The 20,688-nt window shown below is 38.2% G+C and overlaps 1 protein-coding gene across 4 annotated transcripts in view; it reads left to right on the top strand.

Annotated features, from left to right (window-relative positions):
* The first annotated feature begins 3,930 nt into the window (after nt 1-3,930).
* The window catches only part of jus (julius seizure), a 264,530-nt gene continuing 247,772 nt past the window's right edge, over nt 3,931-20,688 (top strand). For all 4 annotated transcript variants that reach the window (XM_071679660.1, XM_071679659.1, XM_071679658.1 and 1 more), the window contains exon 1: nt 3,931-4,247. In XM_071679660.1, the coding sequence (XP_071535761.1) occupies nt 4,052-4,247 (196 nt within the window). In that variant the 5' untranslated portion in view covers nt 3,931-4,051. The remainder of the gene's footprint in view (nt 4,248-20,688) is intronic.

The raw sequence follows: 20,688 nt of genomic DNA, 5'->3' as shown, positions 1-20,688 counted from the left end.
GACAAAATATAATTGAAGAAATAGTGAGTATCAAGACAAAATATAATTGAAGAAATAGTGAGTATCAAGACAAAATATAATTGAAGAAATAGTGAGTATCAAGACAAAATATAATTGAAGAAATAGTGAGTATCAAGACAAAATATAATTGAAGAAATAGTGAGTATCAAGACAAAATATAATTGAAGAAATAGTGAGTATCAAGACAAAATATAATTGAAGAAACAGTATCAAGACAAAATATAATTGAAGAAACAGTATCAAGACAAAATATAATTGAAGAAACAGTATCAAGACAATATAAGAAACAGTGAGTATCAAGACAAAATATAATTGAAGAAATAGTGAGTATCAAGACAAAATATAATTGAAGAAATAGTGAGTATCAAGACAAAATATAATTGAAGAAATAGTGAGTATCAAGACAAAATATAATTGAAGAAATAGTGAGTATCAAGACAAAATATAATTGAAGAAACAGTATCAAGACAAAATATAATTGAAGAAACAGTATCAAGACAAAATATAATTGAAGAAACAGTATCAAGACAAAATATAATTGAAGAAACAGTATCAAGACAATATAAGAAACAGTGAGTATCAAGACAAAATATAATTGAAGAAATAGTGAGTATCAAGACAAAATATAATTGAAGAAACAGTATCAAGACAAAATATAATTGAAGAAATAGTGAGTATCAAGACAAAATATAATTGAAGAAATAGTGAGTATCAAGACAAAATATAATTGAAGAAACAGTATCAAGACAAAATATAATTGAAGAAATAGTGAGTATCAAGACAAAATATAATTGAAGAAATAGTGAGTATCAAGACAAAATATAATTGAAGAAATAGTGAGTATCAAGACAAAATATAATTGAAGAAATAGTGAGTATCAAGACAAAATATAATTGAAGAAATAGTGAGTATCAAGACAAAATATAATTGAAGAAATAGTGAGTATCAAGACAAAATATAATTGAAGAAATAGTGAGTATCAAGACAAAATATAATTGAAGAAATAGTGAGTATCAAGACAAAATATAATTGAAGAAATAGTGAGTATCAAGACAAAATATAATTGAAGAAATAGTGAGTATCAAGACAAAATATAATTGAAGAAATAGTGAGTATCAAGACAAAATATAATTGAAGAAACAGTATCAAGACAAAATATAATTGAAGAAACAGTATCAAGACAAAATATAATTGAAGAAATAGTGAGTATCAAGACAAAATATAAGAAACAGTGAGTATCAAGACAAAATATAATTGAAGAAATAGTGAGTATCAAGACAAAATATAATTGAAGAAATAGTGAGTATCAAGACAAAATATAATTGAAGAAATAGTGAGTATCAAGACAAAATATAATTGAAGAAATAGTGAGTATCAAGACAAAATATAATTGAAGAAATAGTGAGTATCAAGACAAAATATAATTGAAGAAATAGTGAGTATCAAGACAAAATATAATTGAAGAAACAGTATCAAGACAATATAAGAAACAGTGAGTATCAAGACAAAATATAATTGAAGAAATAGTGAGTATCAAGACAAAATATAATTGAAGAAATAGTGAGTATCAAGACAAAATATAATTGAAGAAACAGTATCAAGACAAAATATAATTGAAGAAATAGTGAGTATCAAGACAAAATATAATTGAAGAAATAGTGAGTATCAAGACAAAATATAATTGAAGAAATAGTGAGTATCAAGACAAAATATAATTGAAGAAACAGTATCAAGACAAAATATAATTGAAGAAACAGTATCAAGACAAAATATAATTGAAGAAATAGTGAGTATCAAGACAAAATATAATTGAAGAAACAGTATCAAGACAAAATATAATTGAAGAAACAGTATCAAGACAAAATATAATTGAAGAAATAGTGAGTATCAAGACAAAATATAATTGAAGAAATAGTGAGTATCAAGACAAAATATAATTGAAGAAATAGTGAGTATCAAGACAAAATATAATTGAAGAAACAGTATCAAGACAAAATATAATTGAAGAAATAGTGAGTATCAAGACAAAATATAATTGAAGAAATAGTGAGTATCAAGACAAAATATAATTGAAGAAATAGTGAGTATCAAGACAAAATATAATTGAAGAAACAGTATCAAGACAAAATATAATTGAAGAAATAGTGAGTATCAAGACAAAATATAATTGAAGAAACAGTATCAAGACAAAATATAATTGAAGAAATAGTGAGTATCAAGACAAAATATAATTGAAGAAATAGTGAGTATCAAGACAAAATATAATTGAAGAAATAGTGAGTATCAAGACAAAATATAATTGAAGAAATAGTGAGTATCAAGACAAAATATAATTGAAGAAACAGTATCAAGACAAAATATAATTGAAGAAATAGTGAGTATCAAGACAAAATATAATTGAAGAAACAGTATCAAGACAAAATATAATTGAAGAAACAGTATCAAGACAAAATATAATTGAAGAAATAGTGAGTATCAAGACAAAATATAATTGAAGAAACAGTATCAAGACAAAATATAATTGAAGAAATAGTGAGTATCAAGACAAAATATAATTGAAGAAATAGTGAGTATCAAGACAAAATATAATTGAAGAAATAGTGAGTATCAAGACAAAATATAATTGAAGAAATAGTGAGTATCAAGACAAAATATAATTGAAGAAACAGTATCAAGACAAAATATAATTGAAGAAACAGTATCAAGACAATATAAGAAACAGTGTGTATGAAGACAAAATATAATTGAAGAAATAGTGAGTATCAAGACAAAATATAATTGAAGAAATAGTGAGTATCAAGACAAAATATAATTGAAGAAATAGTGAGTATCAAGACAAAATATAATTGAAGAAATAGTGAGTATCAAGACAAAATATAATTGAAGAAATAGTGAGTATCAAGACAAAATATAATTGAAGAAATAGTGAGTATCAAGACAAAATATAATTGAAGAAACAGTATCAAGACAAAATATAATTGAAGAAATAGTGAGTATCAAGACAAAATATAATTGAAGAAACAGTATCAAGACAAAATATAATTGAAGAAACAGTATCAAGACAAAATATAATTGAAGAAATAGTGAGTATCAAGACAAAATATAATTGAAGAAATAGTGAGTATCAAGACAAAATATAATTGAAGAAACAGTATCAAGACAATATAAGAAACAGTGAGTATCAAGACAAAATATAATTGAAGAAATAGTGAGTATCAAGACAAAATATAATTGAAGAAATAGTGAGTATCAAGACAAAATATAATTGAAGAAATAGTGAGTATCAAGACAAAATATAATTGAAGAAACAGTATCAAGACAAAATATAATTGAAGAAATAGTGAGTATCAAGACAAAATATAATTGAAGAAACAGTATCAAGACAAAATATAATTGAAGAAATAGTGAGTATCAAGACAAAATATAATTGAAGAAATAGTGAGTATCAAGACAAAATATAATTGAAGAAATAGTGAGTATCAAGACAAAATATAATTGAAGAAATAGTGAGTATCAAGACAAAATATAATTGAAGAAATAGTGAGTATCAAGACAAAATATAATTGAAGAAATAGTGAGTATCAAGACAAAATATAATTGAAGAAACAGTATCAAGACAAAATATAATTGAAGAAACAGTATCAAGACAAAATATAATTGAAGAAACAGTATCAAGACAAAATATAATTGAAGAAATAGTGAGTATCAAGACAAAATATAATTGAAGAAACAGTATCAAGACAAAATATAATTGAAGAAACAGTATCAAGACAAAATATAATTGAAGAAATAGTGAGTATCAAGACAAAATATAATTGAAGAAACAGTATCAAGACAAAATATAATTGAAGAAATAGTGAGTATCAAGACAAAATATAATTGAAGAAACAGTATCAAGACAATATAAGAAAGAGGCGCTTAGACGTAGCATGAACACCTCTCAGAGCCACTTCATCTGCGTGTTAAAGGTGAATCCAGCGTGACCGCGTGCTTGCTCGTTGGAACTTGGAAAGAGTTCTCCGCGGCCAACATGAAGCCTCCCACGAGTGTGTTCGCCCGCATCCTCCTCCTGTTATTGGCGGGGATGATAGCCCAGTGTGTCAGCGGCGCGTCCGGCCACCACACTAGCCACAAGAAGGGCCACCACGGCGGCGGTGGCGGCGGCCACCAACACCACCACCAGAGCCACCACGAACCAAGGGCTGCCCGCACCAGGAGAGAACAAGGTATGATTTATTTCCACCTCAGATCCAGTCTTGATGGACGTAACGTTCTCTCTCTCTCTTTATCTCCTCAGCCTTCTACTCCGCGAGACCGATCGTCTCTTGCCCTCAATTGATTTACGATTTACCCGTGGCTTTACGACGATTTCTTGACCGTAAAATAGAATAAACGATGCTTACATGACGTAGATGTGAGGGCATTTGATTAACGATCGAGCTTCACTGAAGACTGACGATAGAATTCGTACAAGTAATGTTCCCAAGTCACGCGAGGGAGTCGCGTCGGTGATGTGATGTGATTGTTGAGAGAGGGAGAGAGAGATTTGCTTCCTCTTGTACTCTGTGAATACTTGAGAGTCCATGTATCAAGCGCGATGGCAGATCTTGACGTAAATACATTCCCTCTTTGTTTTGAGATATGCGATTATGTTGTCCTTTTCCTCCATACAGTCATTATAGATGTCGTTTGAAACCTTTTGACAAGCTGGGGAGCAGTTTTATACTTTATTTTGCCTGAAGACAAAAAATCAGAGATGAATTTACATCGTATCGAGAGAGAGAGAGAGAGAGAGAGAGAGAGAGAGAGAGAGAGAGAGAGAGAGAGAGAGAGAGAGAAATTCCCTTTACAGTAGTAAGTATAGTTTCCTTAAACTTAGTGGTGTCAAGAAACTCTCGTATCACTTTAAGTCCCTCGATGACGAGGGAAACGGGTGGAACAGCTTCATTCCTCTCGTTTCCCCCTGGCAGACTTGGGCCTTGTTTCTCGTAAACTCTAGTCACGAAGTTCCGTTCTGTTGACAGATTGAAGAGAGAGTTCTGTACTCGTAGCAAGATCATTGCAACTCCTGTTTGTGTGTATGTGTGTGTGTGTGTGTGTGTGTGGGTGCAACCCTAAGACCCCGTTTGTGGGTGTGGGGTTCCTGCAACCTTGAGGCTTTACTGCACGCGAAAGCAGGGTAAGAACGGGTTCATGAGGAGCGGGCATGTCATGGACGAGGCCCTTTTTAGCTTTGTATAATGATGATACATCAGTGGCCAAGGCGACTTCTCGCTCAAGATATATATATATATATATATATATATATATATATATATATATATATATATATATATATGTTTTTTTCATTCCAGATGCAAGTATTTCAGGATTCTCTGGTTAGATTTTTTCAGGATCACAGAAACAGTATGGTTTTGGATCTTAGTGCCAGAGGGTTTTAGTTAGAATCCGAGATTTAAAGGGTTTTAGAATCCCAGTTTAAGAGGGTTTCATAATCACAGAGTTAAAGTTTTAGGATTCCAGAGTTATAGTGTTTTAGGATCCTAGATTTGAAAGCACAGAACACTTTAGGATTCCCAGTTACTTTAGGATTATACGGTGTCTCAGGACCTTTGTTATTATCTCACCATCACTACAAAGGAAGGCGGGAGGACATGAGCAGCGTGGCCTTTCTCATGCAAAAATGTCTCTCTTGCATCATGCAAAGGTCTCCTTGCGTCTCCCTGTGACCTTTCTTTCTCACGGCTGCGGCTGCTTCCACTTTGCTGTTTGCTACAATCAGCTGCTGTTTCTGCCATGAAAACAGTGTATTGTCCAGCCGTTTTTGACCTCTTTTGGTCACTAAGGACACTCATTATTTCTCTAGCTGCCATGAACTCACGCATTGTCATAGGACAAACACGATTCATCACAATTTGCTTTTTCTTCTGCGTTGCCATTTCGTTATTATTACTTTTATGAATCTCTTAGTCATCATGATTGCAGTAACTAACATGGTTTTCATGATTCTTCTGTATAGCATCATGACTGCACTCGCTGTAACTACCATTATTGCTATAGAATCCTCTGCGTCTATATATATATATATATATATATATATATATATATATATTTGGAAGACTTCTATCGCAACAGTAGCTGCTATGATCATGCGAACGTGTGACACTACCATGAATACCATTATCGTTATTGTTAGCTTCAGTACCATGAATTTACCATGGAGGTCGTGAGCACAGGAAGAGTGGACCATATATAGATATCCATCACCATAACTACCATATATACCATAAAATGATAACCATAGCACTTTGCCATATCAGTTCGTACCACAGTAAAGACAACCTTGATATCTGTGGTCTCATTAACCCACCCTTTTCCCTTACCCTCCCCTACTACCACAACCTCCGTGGAACAGCAGTGTGACCACTACTAACTCCCTATAGCACTGCACAGTGACTCCTCATACCCTTACTGGCACTGTACCATCATGTTTTGACTAACCGCAAAATCTTCCTGTCTCTTATATCCTCTCTCTAGCATTGATACATCTTGCCTCCCCCATAACCCTGCCTGAGGTCACCATGCCTACCATAACCTCTCCTTGAGTCTCTGCCACCATAAACATCCCATGATCACTATGGGTATCTGCTGAGGCCCATCTGGGGACGTTACCCACTAAAGCAATTTACCTGCGAGTCAGCCAAGGGTAAAAAACGAGGCAATTTCAGCGCCTGTGGATTCCCTCACTGTCGGATGGAATGGCCTTGCTTACCCTTCGCTGCCCCGGAGCCAATGCATGGAGCAGCTTTGTCTCCTGGGAGCCGAAATGAATCCTTAGGTCCACTCATTAGAAAATTGTACCATAATGGAAACAGATTGCTTTGTACTTTATAGTTGAGAGTCCTAAAAAAGAGGCAAAAAATGAGTTGATGGGATAAAGATGATCCGTTTATCTATCTATCTTACCTATCATCCCTGGGGATAGAGGAGAAAATATACTACCCTCGTATCTCCTGCGTGTCGTGGTAGGCGACAAAGAAGGGTGGGAGCGGGAGGGACTGTCTGCCAACACCTAATCCCGTATCATTATTTTCCTGAGGAGGGCACAGAGGAAGGAGGGGGACGAAGGAAGGAGGAAAGCCAAGGTTTTCCCCCACCAGTGCTCAGTCATCTGTCCCTGACGTTGCCTTGCTAAGGCGTTAAGTGCGGACAGGGAGAAAAGACAAACGTGTGTGTATAATGTTACTGGTCTCCACCTGCTGTAGATTTGCACCACGAGTGATGAGTCGCCTATGGTTAGGCGCTGGAACGTTGAGGGTTCATTTACGTTGAAGAACCTCTCACTCCAAAGGAATCCACGTTTTCCTCCTACTGGAAGTAGCGTGGCCTTGGACAGCAGGAACCTCTGGAAAAAGGTTCATGGTAACACCAGAACTCTTTCTTTGCAAGAGTTCTTTGGGAAATTGTCGATAGGGAAATAGTACATGTATGTATATACGCAATTTTCAGTGCCTTGAAATGTTCTATAGCAATCAAAGCAAAGAGTCAAATACCTGTTATGTAATTTTGAAAAATATATTGTTTTACTACAAATCAGGATTTCATTTTGGATTAAAAGGTTAATAGTTTGTCTAGTTAGAAATGATTTTGCTGCTGCTGGCTGGTGAAGGTAACTTATATCCCTGAAAGTTACAAAAAGATTCTTTTGCTTTAAGTGACACTATCTCTCTTCAGGAAGAGACAAAGATGTATCCCTCCCACAGGCAGCTAAAACTAATCTTCCAGTGATAGACGAAGGGAAGCAGTAGCTTCACTGTTGGACGAACAGGCCTTACTTCACTTGAAGTAAACACGTCTCGCTTCACTGACAGGTACTAGATACAATTCTTGCTTCACTTACAGGTAACCACATCATGTTTTGATTGTAGGTACACAGGCCTTGTTTCAGTGATAGGAGACTCTAATTCTTCCTTAGACCAAAACAATATTGACAGGTCACTAAGTCTCATCTGACTGACGGATAACACTCTGCTATTATCAACATGTCAAGAAATTATTATACCTTTGGCTTGACAGGTATGGAATCTCTTTGCTCCATTAACTTTCAAATGAGCAGAGAGGTGGAGGTAACTTGATATTAAGGGGCGGGGTCGTGTTGATGAATGAAATGTTCTTTTTTTTTTTTCCATTACAGCATAAAGGGGTTTCGAAAATGGTAACCTACACTGTGGAAAAAAGGGAGGGGCAGGTTCTCGGAACAAGAGAGAGAGAGAGAGAGAGAGTAGGCTTTGATGACTCGTATGGGAGTGGTTCATTTGTAGATTGAAAAAATGAGAAAACTCCCGTTATCAAATCACACTAGATAGACGATGATGGAGCTTTGGGTATAAAGAGAGAATTTCATTCAATGTGTTGTATGATTTACGTGCCGGGATATTTTTACGTGTCTGTCATGGGTGATGGGATGTTTGATACGAGACCAAGGGAATGTTTTTCCCTAAGGACAAGGGATGGTGTTTGTGGACGGCAGCCGTGGAAGAGAGAGAGAGAGAGAGAGAGAGAGAGAGAGAGAGAGAGAGAGAGAGAGAGAGAGAGAGAGAGAGAGAGAGAGAGAGGAAAAGTAATGCTCGAGCTGTTACCGTGATTTATAAACTGGTTCCTTGCATGTTTCAGAAAACAACACACACTCGCCAAAAGGCGTTTCAGAAATTGGGAGCCTCCGCCGGAAGCCTTCAGATTCGATTCGTTTGGAGTAGAATATTTAAAACGCTCGAGTAGTACAGATAAAGGATGGAAACATCATCCAAGACCATAGAGAGATGTAATGAAAAAGGGGAAAATTTATGGTAATTTTGGAATAAACGTATTTTTAAATCCATACGAAAATTACCACGTCTGCCACCAGTAGTATTTTGACGGGGTTTTGGAATGTAAATATGTTAATGCCGAAAAAAATTGGATACTACGTAAACCGAAAAAAAAATGGGGAGGCTTTATCCGCGGGGAAATGAGATTACGAAAATATGGAAGAAAATTTTCCAGGAGTAATTGTGATCAGAGGATGTGGGAAGAATAATGTCATTACCAAAGAGGGGGAGGGATGGAGGGATTGAGGAAGGGGGAATATGCAAAAATGAGTTGAATAAGTAAGAGGGTGCATGAGAATATAGAGGAAGAACAATGGGAGAGTGAGGTATGTTAGAAAATACAAAATAAGTGAAAAATGGGAGAGTATGACATAGTCGACTGAAGAATAAGAGAGAGAGAGAGAGAGAGAGAGAGAGAGAGAGAGAGAGAGAGAGAGAGAGAGAGAGAGAGAGAGAGAGAGTAAACAGACCTCTGGACTAGAGTGCAGCAGAGTGAAAGTTCGACTGGATAACTGGAACGTAGGAGAATTGTTGTTCCACTGCTGGAATATTGGGATGGGGGAGATTCAAGGTTGGACCATATGATAAGAATGTAAAAGGAGAGAGTAAGACAGTTCAGCTGGACGACTAAGATGCAAAAGATGAATATTATTCCCCTGGAATAAGGGAATGATTAAGAAGAATAGTTCCCTGGAACTGGACTGGGGATGATGAGTAAAACTTCCATGGATAGACTGGAATGAAGAAGTGGAGTAAGAATTCGAAGTGAATAACGAAAAGAAGTTGAGGTTGATTGTAAGAATGGAATGAGATACTGGAATGCAGGTCTGGAAGACCAGAATGAAAAATGATGGAAAATCTTAGACTGGAAGATGAGAATGTAGAGGGAGGATATAAAAGACAGTTTGATTGAAAAACTTTAATGAAGGAGGTTGAAAGCTCGACCTTAAGACTGGAATAAAGAAAGAGGGTAAAAGCTCGATTGGAGGGAGAAGATAGGGTGAAACTTCGATTGAGAGACTGGAATTAACACAAGGATAAAAGCTCAACTGGGTGACGGAAATCAAAAAAGAGTATAGTTTTTCGACTGGAAAACTGGAATTAAGACACGGGATGAATGTTCGACTGGAAAACTAGAATAAAAAAGAAGAGTGTTGTTATTCGATTAGAGAACTGGAATAAAGAAACAAGAAAAATAGACTGGAAAACAGAAATGAAGGAAAGAAGGAAAGTCCGACTGCGAACTAGTATGAAGTAACACCTCAAAGCTCAAACAAGAATAAGAGAAAAATGTGATAGATTGAGGGAATCGCAATAAAGGTCGGCAGGAAGTGGGACTATATATGGGAACATTCTTGGAAATGCAACAAAAAAAAAATATATAAATTGAAATAGATTATACATACAAAAGAAGAAAAATAGCATTGATGGGAGAGAACCATTACTTACTGTCCTCACTTAAACATTAATGTGATGGGATTAAAACGTTGCTGCAATGCTTCTCCCAAACGGTCAGAAAAACAAAGAAGGAAAATTAACAAACAATTTACCTTCAACGTTTAGAAAAACAACGTTTACTCAGATGACGTCAAATTGCTTTCGTTTACCTGTGCATATATATACACCTCGATTTTGCTCGAGTTTTACATCCAAAAACTTTGATCCAATTTTTATTTCATTATGCACTTATCTAATTAGTTCACTCGCTTGTCTGAGGCTTCGAGGAAACGTCTGCAGTATGTTCCCAGAACGAAGAAGACGAACAGGTCAAAGAAAACGCAAGGTAACAACTGAAACTTGAGTTACCTTAAGGTTCCAAAAGAAATGGGTCTCAACGATTACTTTTTGCGATTACTTTTGTGATTACTATTTGTTGATTATCATTTGTGCGTTATAGGAAGAGAGTTTTACACTCATGTTGCCTCGTCTCTTAGCCTTGCATATTGCACTATTGCACACACACACACACACACACACACACACACACACACACACACACACACACACACACACACACCGACCGACGCCAGCTACGCATTTTATGGGCTAGTTGTGAGGCAGGATGAACAGCTGGGTTTGGCTCTTGGTCCCAGAACTCGAACCCGGCCGGTCATTGGGCATAAATCATGGTCAGCAACGCTGAACATGCACGGTTTGTGTGTGTGTGTGTGTGTGTGTGTGTGTAGAAGATGGAGGAGGATGAGGGATAGGGGTTGTGGGATGGGGTGGTTGGGGGGGGGATAGAGAATTAATTATGTCGTCAGGTGCGCAAGAAAGAGCGAAGGATTTATTAAAGGTCTGTGCATGTAGCGAACCTTTTTTCCATTTTCTTTTTTCCGCTCCTGTGATGACAGACTACGGTAAAATGAACCAAAATTCGTGTTTGTGGATTTGACTGAAAAATCAGGAGAGATGATTCCTGTGCAGCTGTTGCATGGCTGATCCTCTGATCTGTCTATCTCACTATCTGTTTATCTATATCTATCTATCTATCTATCTATCTGTCTGTCAGTCTGTCTATCTGTCAATCTATCTTTACCCTTCTCTCTGTCCATCTGTCTGTCTATCCATTTATCTATCTTTCATATCTCTATCTATCTATCTATATGTATCTACCTATCTATTAATCAATCTATCTATCTATCTGTCGTCTATTCTCACAGTCCACGACGCGTGTGCTGCAGGGGAAAGCGCTAACGACCGTCTTGGTCGTGGTTGAGTAATTAGTTGAACCAGGAGGACTTGTATCACTAGCTAAAGACACTCACAAGTCGGGCAGTAATAGCTGGTGGAGGGAGGAGGACTAGGCGAGGAGGGGTTACTTAAGGCACTTTTTTATACTACAGTAATACTTTATAATAAAATACGCGTTTTCTGAGTAGATATTTTTTGATTTTTTGGTAATGTAATTTTCTGAACGAGTGCTTCATAATTTCAGTCACTCTTCTTTCCACTAAAGGAATTCTTTGGACAATTACTTTTTCATTTACTTAATACTTTTTAATCAAATTATTTTTGTTAACATGATTTTTGTTTTTGATGCAGTAATGATATAAACAGGTACTGTATACTACTTTTAATTGTATATTTTTCTTAACATGCGTTATACTTATATACAAGTCATTTAATGTTCTAAACGGTTAATTCATACTTATATAATGATTTAATTTTTTAATTTTCTTAACAGTTACTTTTACTTATGCTATCTGAATTTTCTTTAGAGAATCTTTATACTATGACGCAGAGACACTTTTTAAGTAAAATACTTTAGTTTTCCACAAGTATCGGTACTTATTACTTATGTAGCTTTGTAAGTGAAGAGAAAGAGAGACTTGAGTTGAAGCAAGTGAGAGAATGATAAGGAAGGAAAAGAAAGTGGGATGGAGGAGGTAAGAATCTATGGGATGGGTAGGCAAGTGTGAAAGATGGCAAACCAATAAATATATTGTATAAACATTGGCAAATACAGAAATTGGAAGCAATAACTTAAAAGTTTCATAGGTTATGTATATAAACTTTCGAGACGTTATTTTTTTTTTTTTAGAAACTTGAGACCAGTGGAAGGGATTTGACATATCCTCTTGTCACAGAAATAATTCCTTTTTCTAAGCTCTTGCTAAGAAAAATGAATGAGAATTTAGGCTAAAACTTTGTGAACAGAGTTAACAGTATTGATGAGTTGAAGACAAGCAATTCTCAAACCAGTACCGATTAAAAAAAGGCCAAGATATTGAGATGATGTTTCAAAGACTAGAAGGTTGAGAAGAACCTAAATGTCCAATAGTTGAACAGAATGTTCCCAAATATCCAGGTGCTGGGGTAAAAGTATGTCTTTATATCTGGACATCTGAAGCATCGCCTATCAAATCAGCATCCAAAACATGTTCTATTTGACTGAAAATAATAGAGAATTTATACCTCGAAAATCTTTTCTTTCTTTTTTGAAGCGAGGGAATCAACAACCAGGGGAACTAATTTGCATATTTTTGTTGACATGTTGTTGGACTTTACTACGAATTGCTTTTCTATGTAGTTGCTGGTCAGAAGCCTAACCTTAGAATTCCACGAAAGACAACATAAAGAGGTATATTTGGTAGGAACCTTTTTCGTCTATATATTACCCCAGCAATAGATTTTGCTAGTGTTATCATATTGCTGTAAAAGGATTTAGTAAGAAAAGAATATAAGAAATCATCACAAAAATGTGAGTAAGCACGAATATACGAAGTAACTGTAAAATGTTTTTGTAAAAGATGATATAAGAAATGAATCTATAGAATTTTATCGACGTCCAGACAATCTTGGCTTGGTAAACACTATGGGAGGATGTCTTCCCTCTTATCATTCACAGTGACTCTCGTATCTTTTTCCTTTTTGCCTGTTATGGAGCTGTGGATAGGAGGTCGACGAGAGGAGGCCACCCCCCTTCCCCCTCTTCCTTCCCCCTCTTCCTTCCCCCTCTTCCTTCCCCCCCCCCCCCCTTTCGCATCTCTCCATGCCTGGATGACTCCAGAGACCTTTGACCTTTAACCCCCAACCCCCCCATGAAGCACGAGAGGGGTAAGGCAGAAGCATCGGCATCGCATTTAACCTCCTTCGCCTTCCGCCATTCATATGTCTTGAGTCGGTCCGCTCCCGTGTTTACACTGTGAGCATGGGGTCGGGGGGTCTTCGGGAAGAAGGTGATGGTGGTGGTGGTTGGTGCCGATGAGGAGAGTTCTAAGGTGTGTGTAGTAGGCTCTCCCCCCCCCCCCCCCCCATCAATAGGATGGGTATAGGAGAGGAGGAAGAGGTTGGGGATAAAGGGAAGAACGGATGGTTTGAGATGGTAAAGGAGACGTAAGGTGTATGTAGGTATATAGGGTTGTATGTCTTTCTAATGAGTGTGGGTGATTTTGTGGAAGTGTGTTTTTAGCGTCTTATATATATATATATATATATATATATATATATATATATATATATATATATATATATATATACCCCAATACACCTCCAGTGCTGGTTAAAGGTTCTCTCTCTCTCTCTCTCTCTCTCTCTCTCTCTCTCTCTCTCTCTCTCTCTCTCTCTCTCTCTCCCTGGAAAGTTTATGAAAATTGAATGTCCTGGGAATGACGGGAAGACGAGGCAAACCAGACTGGTTTATCTTGCATAAGGTAGAGAGTGACCTGGAGGGACTGTATAGAGTATGTCAAGAAAGAGGATTGGAGGCTAACTCGTTGCGTAAAGGGAATTAGATGATTGGATTGATTACGTCTTGTGTTTCAGAGAACGAAACGTTCCCCAGATTGGGTAAGATAAGTGATTTTCTAAGGAAAGCACACACACACACACACACACACACACACACACACACACACACACACACACACGCACGCACGCACGCACGCACTCGCGCTCACACACAAAAGATATTCATCTGATCACATATTTCAAATGATTTTTATAGAATCATAAACGACTTTTTTTTCTCTCATAGTTATGTTAATATTTGAGAATCGGAGCGTCTTTCGTAATTCATTCATCATTTTATGTAAATCTGTTAACTTATGATCTCAGTTTCTCTGGTTAGAATTGGTTGGTGGAACCCCCCCAACGAGGGAGGGTATTGTAGAAGAGTAATTTCGCTTGGTGGAAATATCCATTTGGTAATCCAGTCAAAATTAGCGTATTAGTGGAGGACACAGTTGGAGTTAAGCCCTCATAATTATGGGATTGATAGTCTGTTTCAAGCTGAAAATGTGTGTGTGTGTGTGTGTGTGTGTGTGTGTGTGTTGTAGAATCCTTCGTGACAGTCTTGCAGAACTGACTGAGTGCAATCTACGTATTGCACCACCTCCGATGGTAGGATTCGCTAGGATCCGGAGCAGCGCTATAGATCCTATGTTCTTGACCTGGTCTCTGGGGGACTTAATCAGCAGAGTCGTGAATACTACGCTCCTGCACGGAGTGTTTCCAGCATACGCAGGCGTGGAGGCGTATGCTCTCGAGAGTTTCCGAAGCAGTGTGGTATATATTCTAGTACTGTCTTTGGAGGTGTCCTTGGCGTTGCTGTGGGGGCGTCGTGAGAACGCAAGGTAACAGAGGATAACAGGAGTTATATTAGTCTATAACGAGGTTTACCTTTAGGGCAAGGACAGGAATGGTATTCTGAGTTCTTAATCCATAAAGATGTAAACAAGGTATTGAAGCAGATGGCTCATGTGAATATCCCTCTCTTGTACTGAAGGCTTGTGTCTCTCCATCAGTACTATGTGGATGGTAGAGTGTTGGGTTGATATATATAAACCCCTCTCGAGACCTTTTAGTTCTATTCATAGTATATTCCTAGCAGTGTTTACTAAGCATGTTAACGCTCATGCTAATAGATCATTTTATAATCTATTTTCGATATCTTATTACCCCTATTACTGCCCAGGCTATCTGCGCATCAACTACATTCTTTTCAAGTCTACTTCGGCCTTAACGACTTGCTTTTTTTTTTTTAAGTTCATCACCGACTCCAGGTACCCACTACCTATGCAAACGATCGACGCCTTGGATTTCTTTCTGCCCTTCTTTCCTCCACCCCTTTCCTCCCACGGAGGAATCCTGAGGTCAAAAAGACACATCACTATCACCCTCGCCATTTTCTTTTCCTCTTGTAAAATAGCGAATTCCAGTTTTCTTTCTCTTATTAATTCTTTGGTGAGAGATGTTTGCTATGAAGATTGCTAAGTATAATTGTAAGTTGGAGAGTCAGTAGGAGTCGAGAGTAGTTCTTAAAGGATGGATTTTGAGTAGGATTTTCATGACCCTCCTATTTAGGGGTCAATTTAAGACTTATATATATATATATATATATATATATATATATATATATATATATATATATAATAGTATTCCTCGTAATTTCAACTTCCTTCTTATATATTTTATCCTGACACGAACGATATTCTCAGAAGGCACGTATCCACTCGGCATCCGGATTACCGGCCATGCAAACATCGAAATCTCCAATAAGGTCCCGGATAAACCGACTTCAACGAAGCGGCAAGGGAAATCAAGACGACGCCGGAGAGGTGGGCACATCAGCTGAATCCGTATGAAAGAAATATCTTCGAAAACAAAATCCCTTCAGATTGTTGCTAAGGAGTGTTGAAGAAGGAGAGTGAGGGTGTTCGAGTGTTTTAAGTTTCCTGGAGGGACTGGTGCGTAATTGACCAAGGGAGATTGTTCTAGGAACGAGATGAGAGTTGAGTATACTTTTTATGACAGGGATGATAGTAATCCTTGAGGATGATAGATGCCTTATAAAACTGTTCGAAGGACAGAAGTACGGTTATTCAGCGAAGATGGTGAGCCATTAACTCGGTTCGAGAGGCGTTAGGTCGGTAAACTAGTGAAAAAAAATAGTTCCGGCATATGATGAGTAAGCCAGTGAAAGCGTTCTACACAAGATTGGTAAGCCAGTCAAAGCGTTCTACACAAGATCGGTAAGGCAGTGAACGCGCTCAAGATATACAAACTCCTTCAACCAGCAAACGTGTTGAAGGGACACGAGAAGGATGGCAAGACAGTGAAAGTGCCCAAGGGAAGAGAACAGAAAGCGTAGTGAAGAAACAGTGAAACAGCTAAAGTGAGACATTTCACCGTCACCCAGGTTGAAGTTTTGACCTTTGAATATCACCAAATCGCTCAAGTAACGAACTGGAGTAGACTGATTATTTACATGGAATATCACTTTTTTATGAGTATAAACGCCGAAAATGAAGCATCATATGAAATTATATAGAGGATTAGATCTGATCAACACCTTGTATAAGCTCTTGCAAAGAGGATCTGATCTAAGGAAGACCTTTAGTTATCGTACCGACTGGACACCAAGATCCTAACCTTCAAGTGTCATTCTCCCGCTGTGATTCGTTTGAGCATTAGTCATCACCAGAGTTTCGGCAGCTGGTGTTCCAACCTTTTGTCATAAACAGTGGATTGATAAAAGTCCATTTTTTGCCCATCGAAGATTTTGTCTGGCGTAAGTTTACCAAGAAAAATGGATTTCTTTTCCACACCAATTTGCCTTTGTGTGTGTGTGTCTCTAGGAAGCGTCATCAATCTTCAGTTTTTGATTTATTAGATAAAGTTTATGAGTTTGGACCAGCAGAGGCCGTCGATCTGAAGCTCTCAAGACTCGAGGAGTCTTCGTTAAGGCAGTGGCGTCGTCGGCAGGAGAACTGACCTCCACATATCCTTCTGGACATGAATATGAAATGGTGCTCTTTTGCAAAGGTGAGTCATACGCCATGAGTCACACTGCCTCCTCGTGTCCAGGGCACTTGGATTCATCTACTGCAGGCCGTCTGTTCTAGGGCCAAAAGAAACGGAGGAGGAGATCAACGCTGGTCAGCCAACTCATGTATGGTCCTCACTTTTTCTCTAATTTATGGAGATCTCGTGCACTGGAGCCTTTTGGACATATAGCTCACCACTGCCTTCTCCTATCGTCACAGAAAGAGGAATAAAAGAGTCGCATTAACGCTCAAAGTCTTGGGAATAATGTGGCACATATGGTCCTTATTGTCGAAAGAATGTCTTCGTTGAAATCGGATCATCGAAATATATAACTCTATGACCACTATTTTACAACGTCTCCAAAAAAAGAATATATATATATATTTCTATGAAGAGAAAAAAGAATTTGCCCTTCTAGCTGCCCAGTTCCTCTGGTACCCTCCCATATATATCATATTTCTCATTATATTCCATAGCCAACAGATATCGATGACTTAAATTGCCGGAAACAGCCTTTAGGGTCGTCAATTATATGATGGGGAATTACTTCAGGCTCGAGTTCGCCTCTACATTGGTCTACCACGAAGACATAACCATTCAGCGATCAAGCCTGGATCTCGAAGGGATTTCAAGGAAGTCGTGGATATGTCTTAGCGTTTTTACTACGTTGATGTAATGCTGCTCTTTCGTACCCTACCTCGTTCTGTTTTATAACTTTTGTGTCCGTCTCTCATTCTATGTCCATGTCTTTTCCTGTCTGTTTGTCTCTCTACTCTCTCTCTCTCTCTCTCTCTCTCTCTCTCTCTCTCTCTCTCTCTCTCTCTCTCTCTCTCTCTCTCTCTCTCTCTCTCTCTATCTCTCTCTCTCTGAATGCGTTTCACTCACCTTCCGTTCCTTCCGGCAAGTTTGTCGCCCTAAGCCATAAGGAAACCTCAGGGAAATCGTCGAAATAAACAAGTATATATCTATATTTCTCCCACAGCGAATCGCCCTGGGCCTCTTGTGAATTCAGGGAAAACTTTCTGGATGTGTTTTGGGAGACTGGCACTTAAACACTATTTCTGGTGAATGTATATTTAGTCCTTTTTTTTTTCATACCAAACTGCCTTGTCCGCTTTAGCGAAGTGGCGTCGGGAACAGGCGAACAATGGCCTCATTTGCACACACCCAATCCCTATCTGCCATGATTGAAGTACTGGAACCAGAGATTACCATCCACAGCCAAGCCCCACTAACTACCCCATGGTTTGTCTTGATCACTTCGTATACCCTGGGTCAAGTGATGCCATTTGATTGGTCGTTTGGCTAATGAGCTAATGAGAGGTTTGCATCAAAGCACTACCGAAAGTAGTTGGTTCGTAGGTTAATTGGTTGGTTAGCTGGTTGATTGGTTGGTTAGCCGGTTGGTTGGTTGGTTGGTTTGTTGGCTGTTAGCTGGTTGGTTGGTTGGTTAGTTGGTTGGTTGGTTAGTTGGTTGGTTGGTTGGTTAACTGATTGATTGGTTGGTTGGCTGGTTGCTTGGTTGGTTGGTTAGCTGGTTGGTTGGTTGGTTGGTTGGTTGGTTAGTTGGTTGGTTGGTTAGCTGGTTGGTTGGTTGGTTGGTTGGTTGATTGGGCTTTGGTCATATCAACTGCCAGGGTCAGTAGGGCCGTCAGATAATCATTACGCATTTCTTCATGTTCCTGGAAGAGATGATGTTTGGGTTCCAGTGGCGCCACGATCTGTAACTGGATCAAGAGGTGCTTGGCTGCTGCTGCTTCGATCCAGGCATCGTCCAGGCTTCGGTCAGCTGTCTTTATAGGTCTCCTCGGAGGGATCCAGCCTTTACAGCCGCCTTTGGCCTAGTTTCATTACCGGATTCTTAAAACATTTTCCCCAAGTTTTGGTGGAGTAATGTTGACTTCTTTTTATTTTGTTTGCTGTCGTCACTGAATTCGAGAGCGGAATAGTGATGTGTGATATTCTCTTCAATATTTTTTTTGAATGTTTTGTTGCTGACGTTTGTATTTTGAGAGAGAGAGAGAGAGAGAGAGAGAGAGAGAGAGAGAGAGAGAGAGAGAGAGAGAGAGAGAGAGAGAGAGAGAGGAATAAATAAATAGATAGATAGAGAGATAGACATAGACAGACAGACAGATATATATATATATATATATATATATATATATATATATATATAGAGAGAGAGAGAGAGAGAGAGAGAGAGAGAGAGAGAGAGAGAGAGAGAGAGAGAAGGATCAGCCTAAAAACGTCCCGGTAATCTGTCTTTACAGCCCACCTTTATGTCCTCCTCCTTAATCTAGTCATAAGTTACTACCGGGAGTGGCAGGTACTTGAAGGATCTAGAGGCCTATATCTTTACCTGAGACTATAAACATTAGCGAATCTAGGGGTTATAACACTCTCTTACCCCCGCTAGTTGTAATAACAGTCACCCTTGTCTCTCAGCCTCTCTTACGTACGTGTATCTCGGCTATAAGCAAAGAGTTAATCCTCTATTACAGAGGGATATTAGTGCTAAAGGTTATTACCTGGAATCTCAACTCCATCCTCGAGCCGCCATTTGGGATTGAATCTCCATTACCTGGAGAGAAGATTCAGGCATTCATCTCTTCTTTGATGTACTTATTGAGAATCTCCGCTCCTCGCTTCACCTGTGCCTTTAGTCTTTTAATCACTTTTATCGTCACTTAAATCACTTTCCTGACCTAAAGTAACTTATTCCTCTGTTTGTTAGCTCTTAGATTAATTATTCACACCCTTATCCACACTTGCATTATAGAATACGTATATAGCCATACCATTATGTGTGTTTTGAGGCATTACCCAACATTACTAGCGGTTTACAAATGTACTGAAAGCAATGCTTCTTCTTGTCTTTTGTATCACCATATGTTGCTGTATTTTCAATGTGTTATCCGTTTCTTCCCATGCTTTGTCCTTGTTTCTTTTTTTTTGTCACCACACAGTTCTTTCTCTTTGTTCCTTGTGGGTTTCATATACTGTTTGTTCTATCTCTTCATTCCATGTTGCTTCTATGGAATACTGTCCTTTCTGTCCCTTCGTTTCTTTGGCTTCTATCCACTGTCTGTTATATCTCTTCATTCCTTGCGATTTCTATCCTGTGTCTGTTCTGTCTCTTCATTCCTTGCTGTTTCTATCCACTGTCTGTTCTGTCTCTTCATTCCTTGCGGCTTCGATTCACTGGCTCTTCTATCTCTTCGTTCCCTGTGGTTTCAATCCACTATCTCTTCCATCACTTCCTCCTCTTTATCCTCCATCTTCAGGTCTTCGCTATCCACCCCGGTGCACCAAACTCCTCCGAGTCAGCTATAGCAAGAGGCACGGATGAGGGGTGAGGGGTAGTAGTAGGCTGTGGACATCCCATTTCCGGCATATAAGTTCCACCCGATACCCAGCCTCTCCTCCCCGACGCAACATAATGCACTTAGAAATCGGGATAATGTACCCCCGAGTGGGGTGGAGGAGGACTCCAGTGATGGGATTATATTTTGCAAATGCGTCCTCGCCT

The sequence above is a fragment of the Panulirus ornatus genome, chromosome 30 (assembly GCF_036320965.1).
Source record: "Panulirus ornatus isolate Po-2019 chromosome 30, ASM3632096v1, whole genome shotgun sequence".
NCBI classification, from domain to species: domain Eukaryota; kingdom Metazoa; phylum Arthropoda; class Malacostraca; order Decapoda; family Palinuridae; genus Panulirus; species Panulirus ornatus.
The sequence above is the reverse complement of the archived record's forward strand: the minus strand, read 5'-3'. Positions and strand labels throughout refer to the sequence as shown.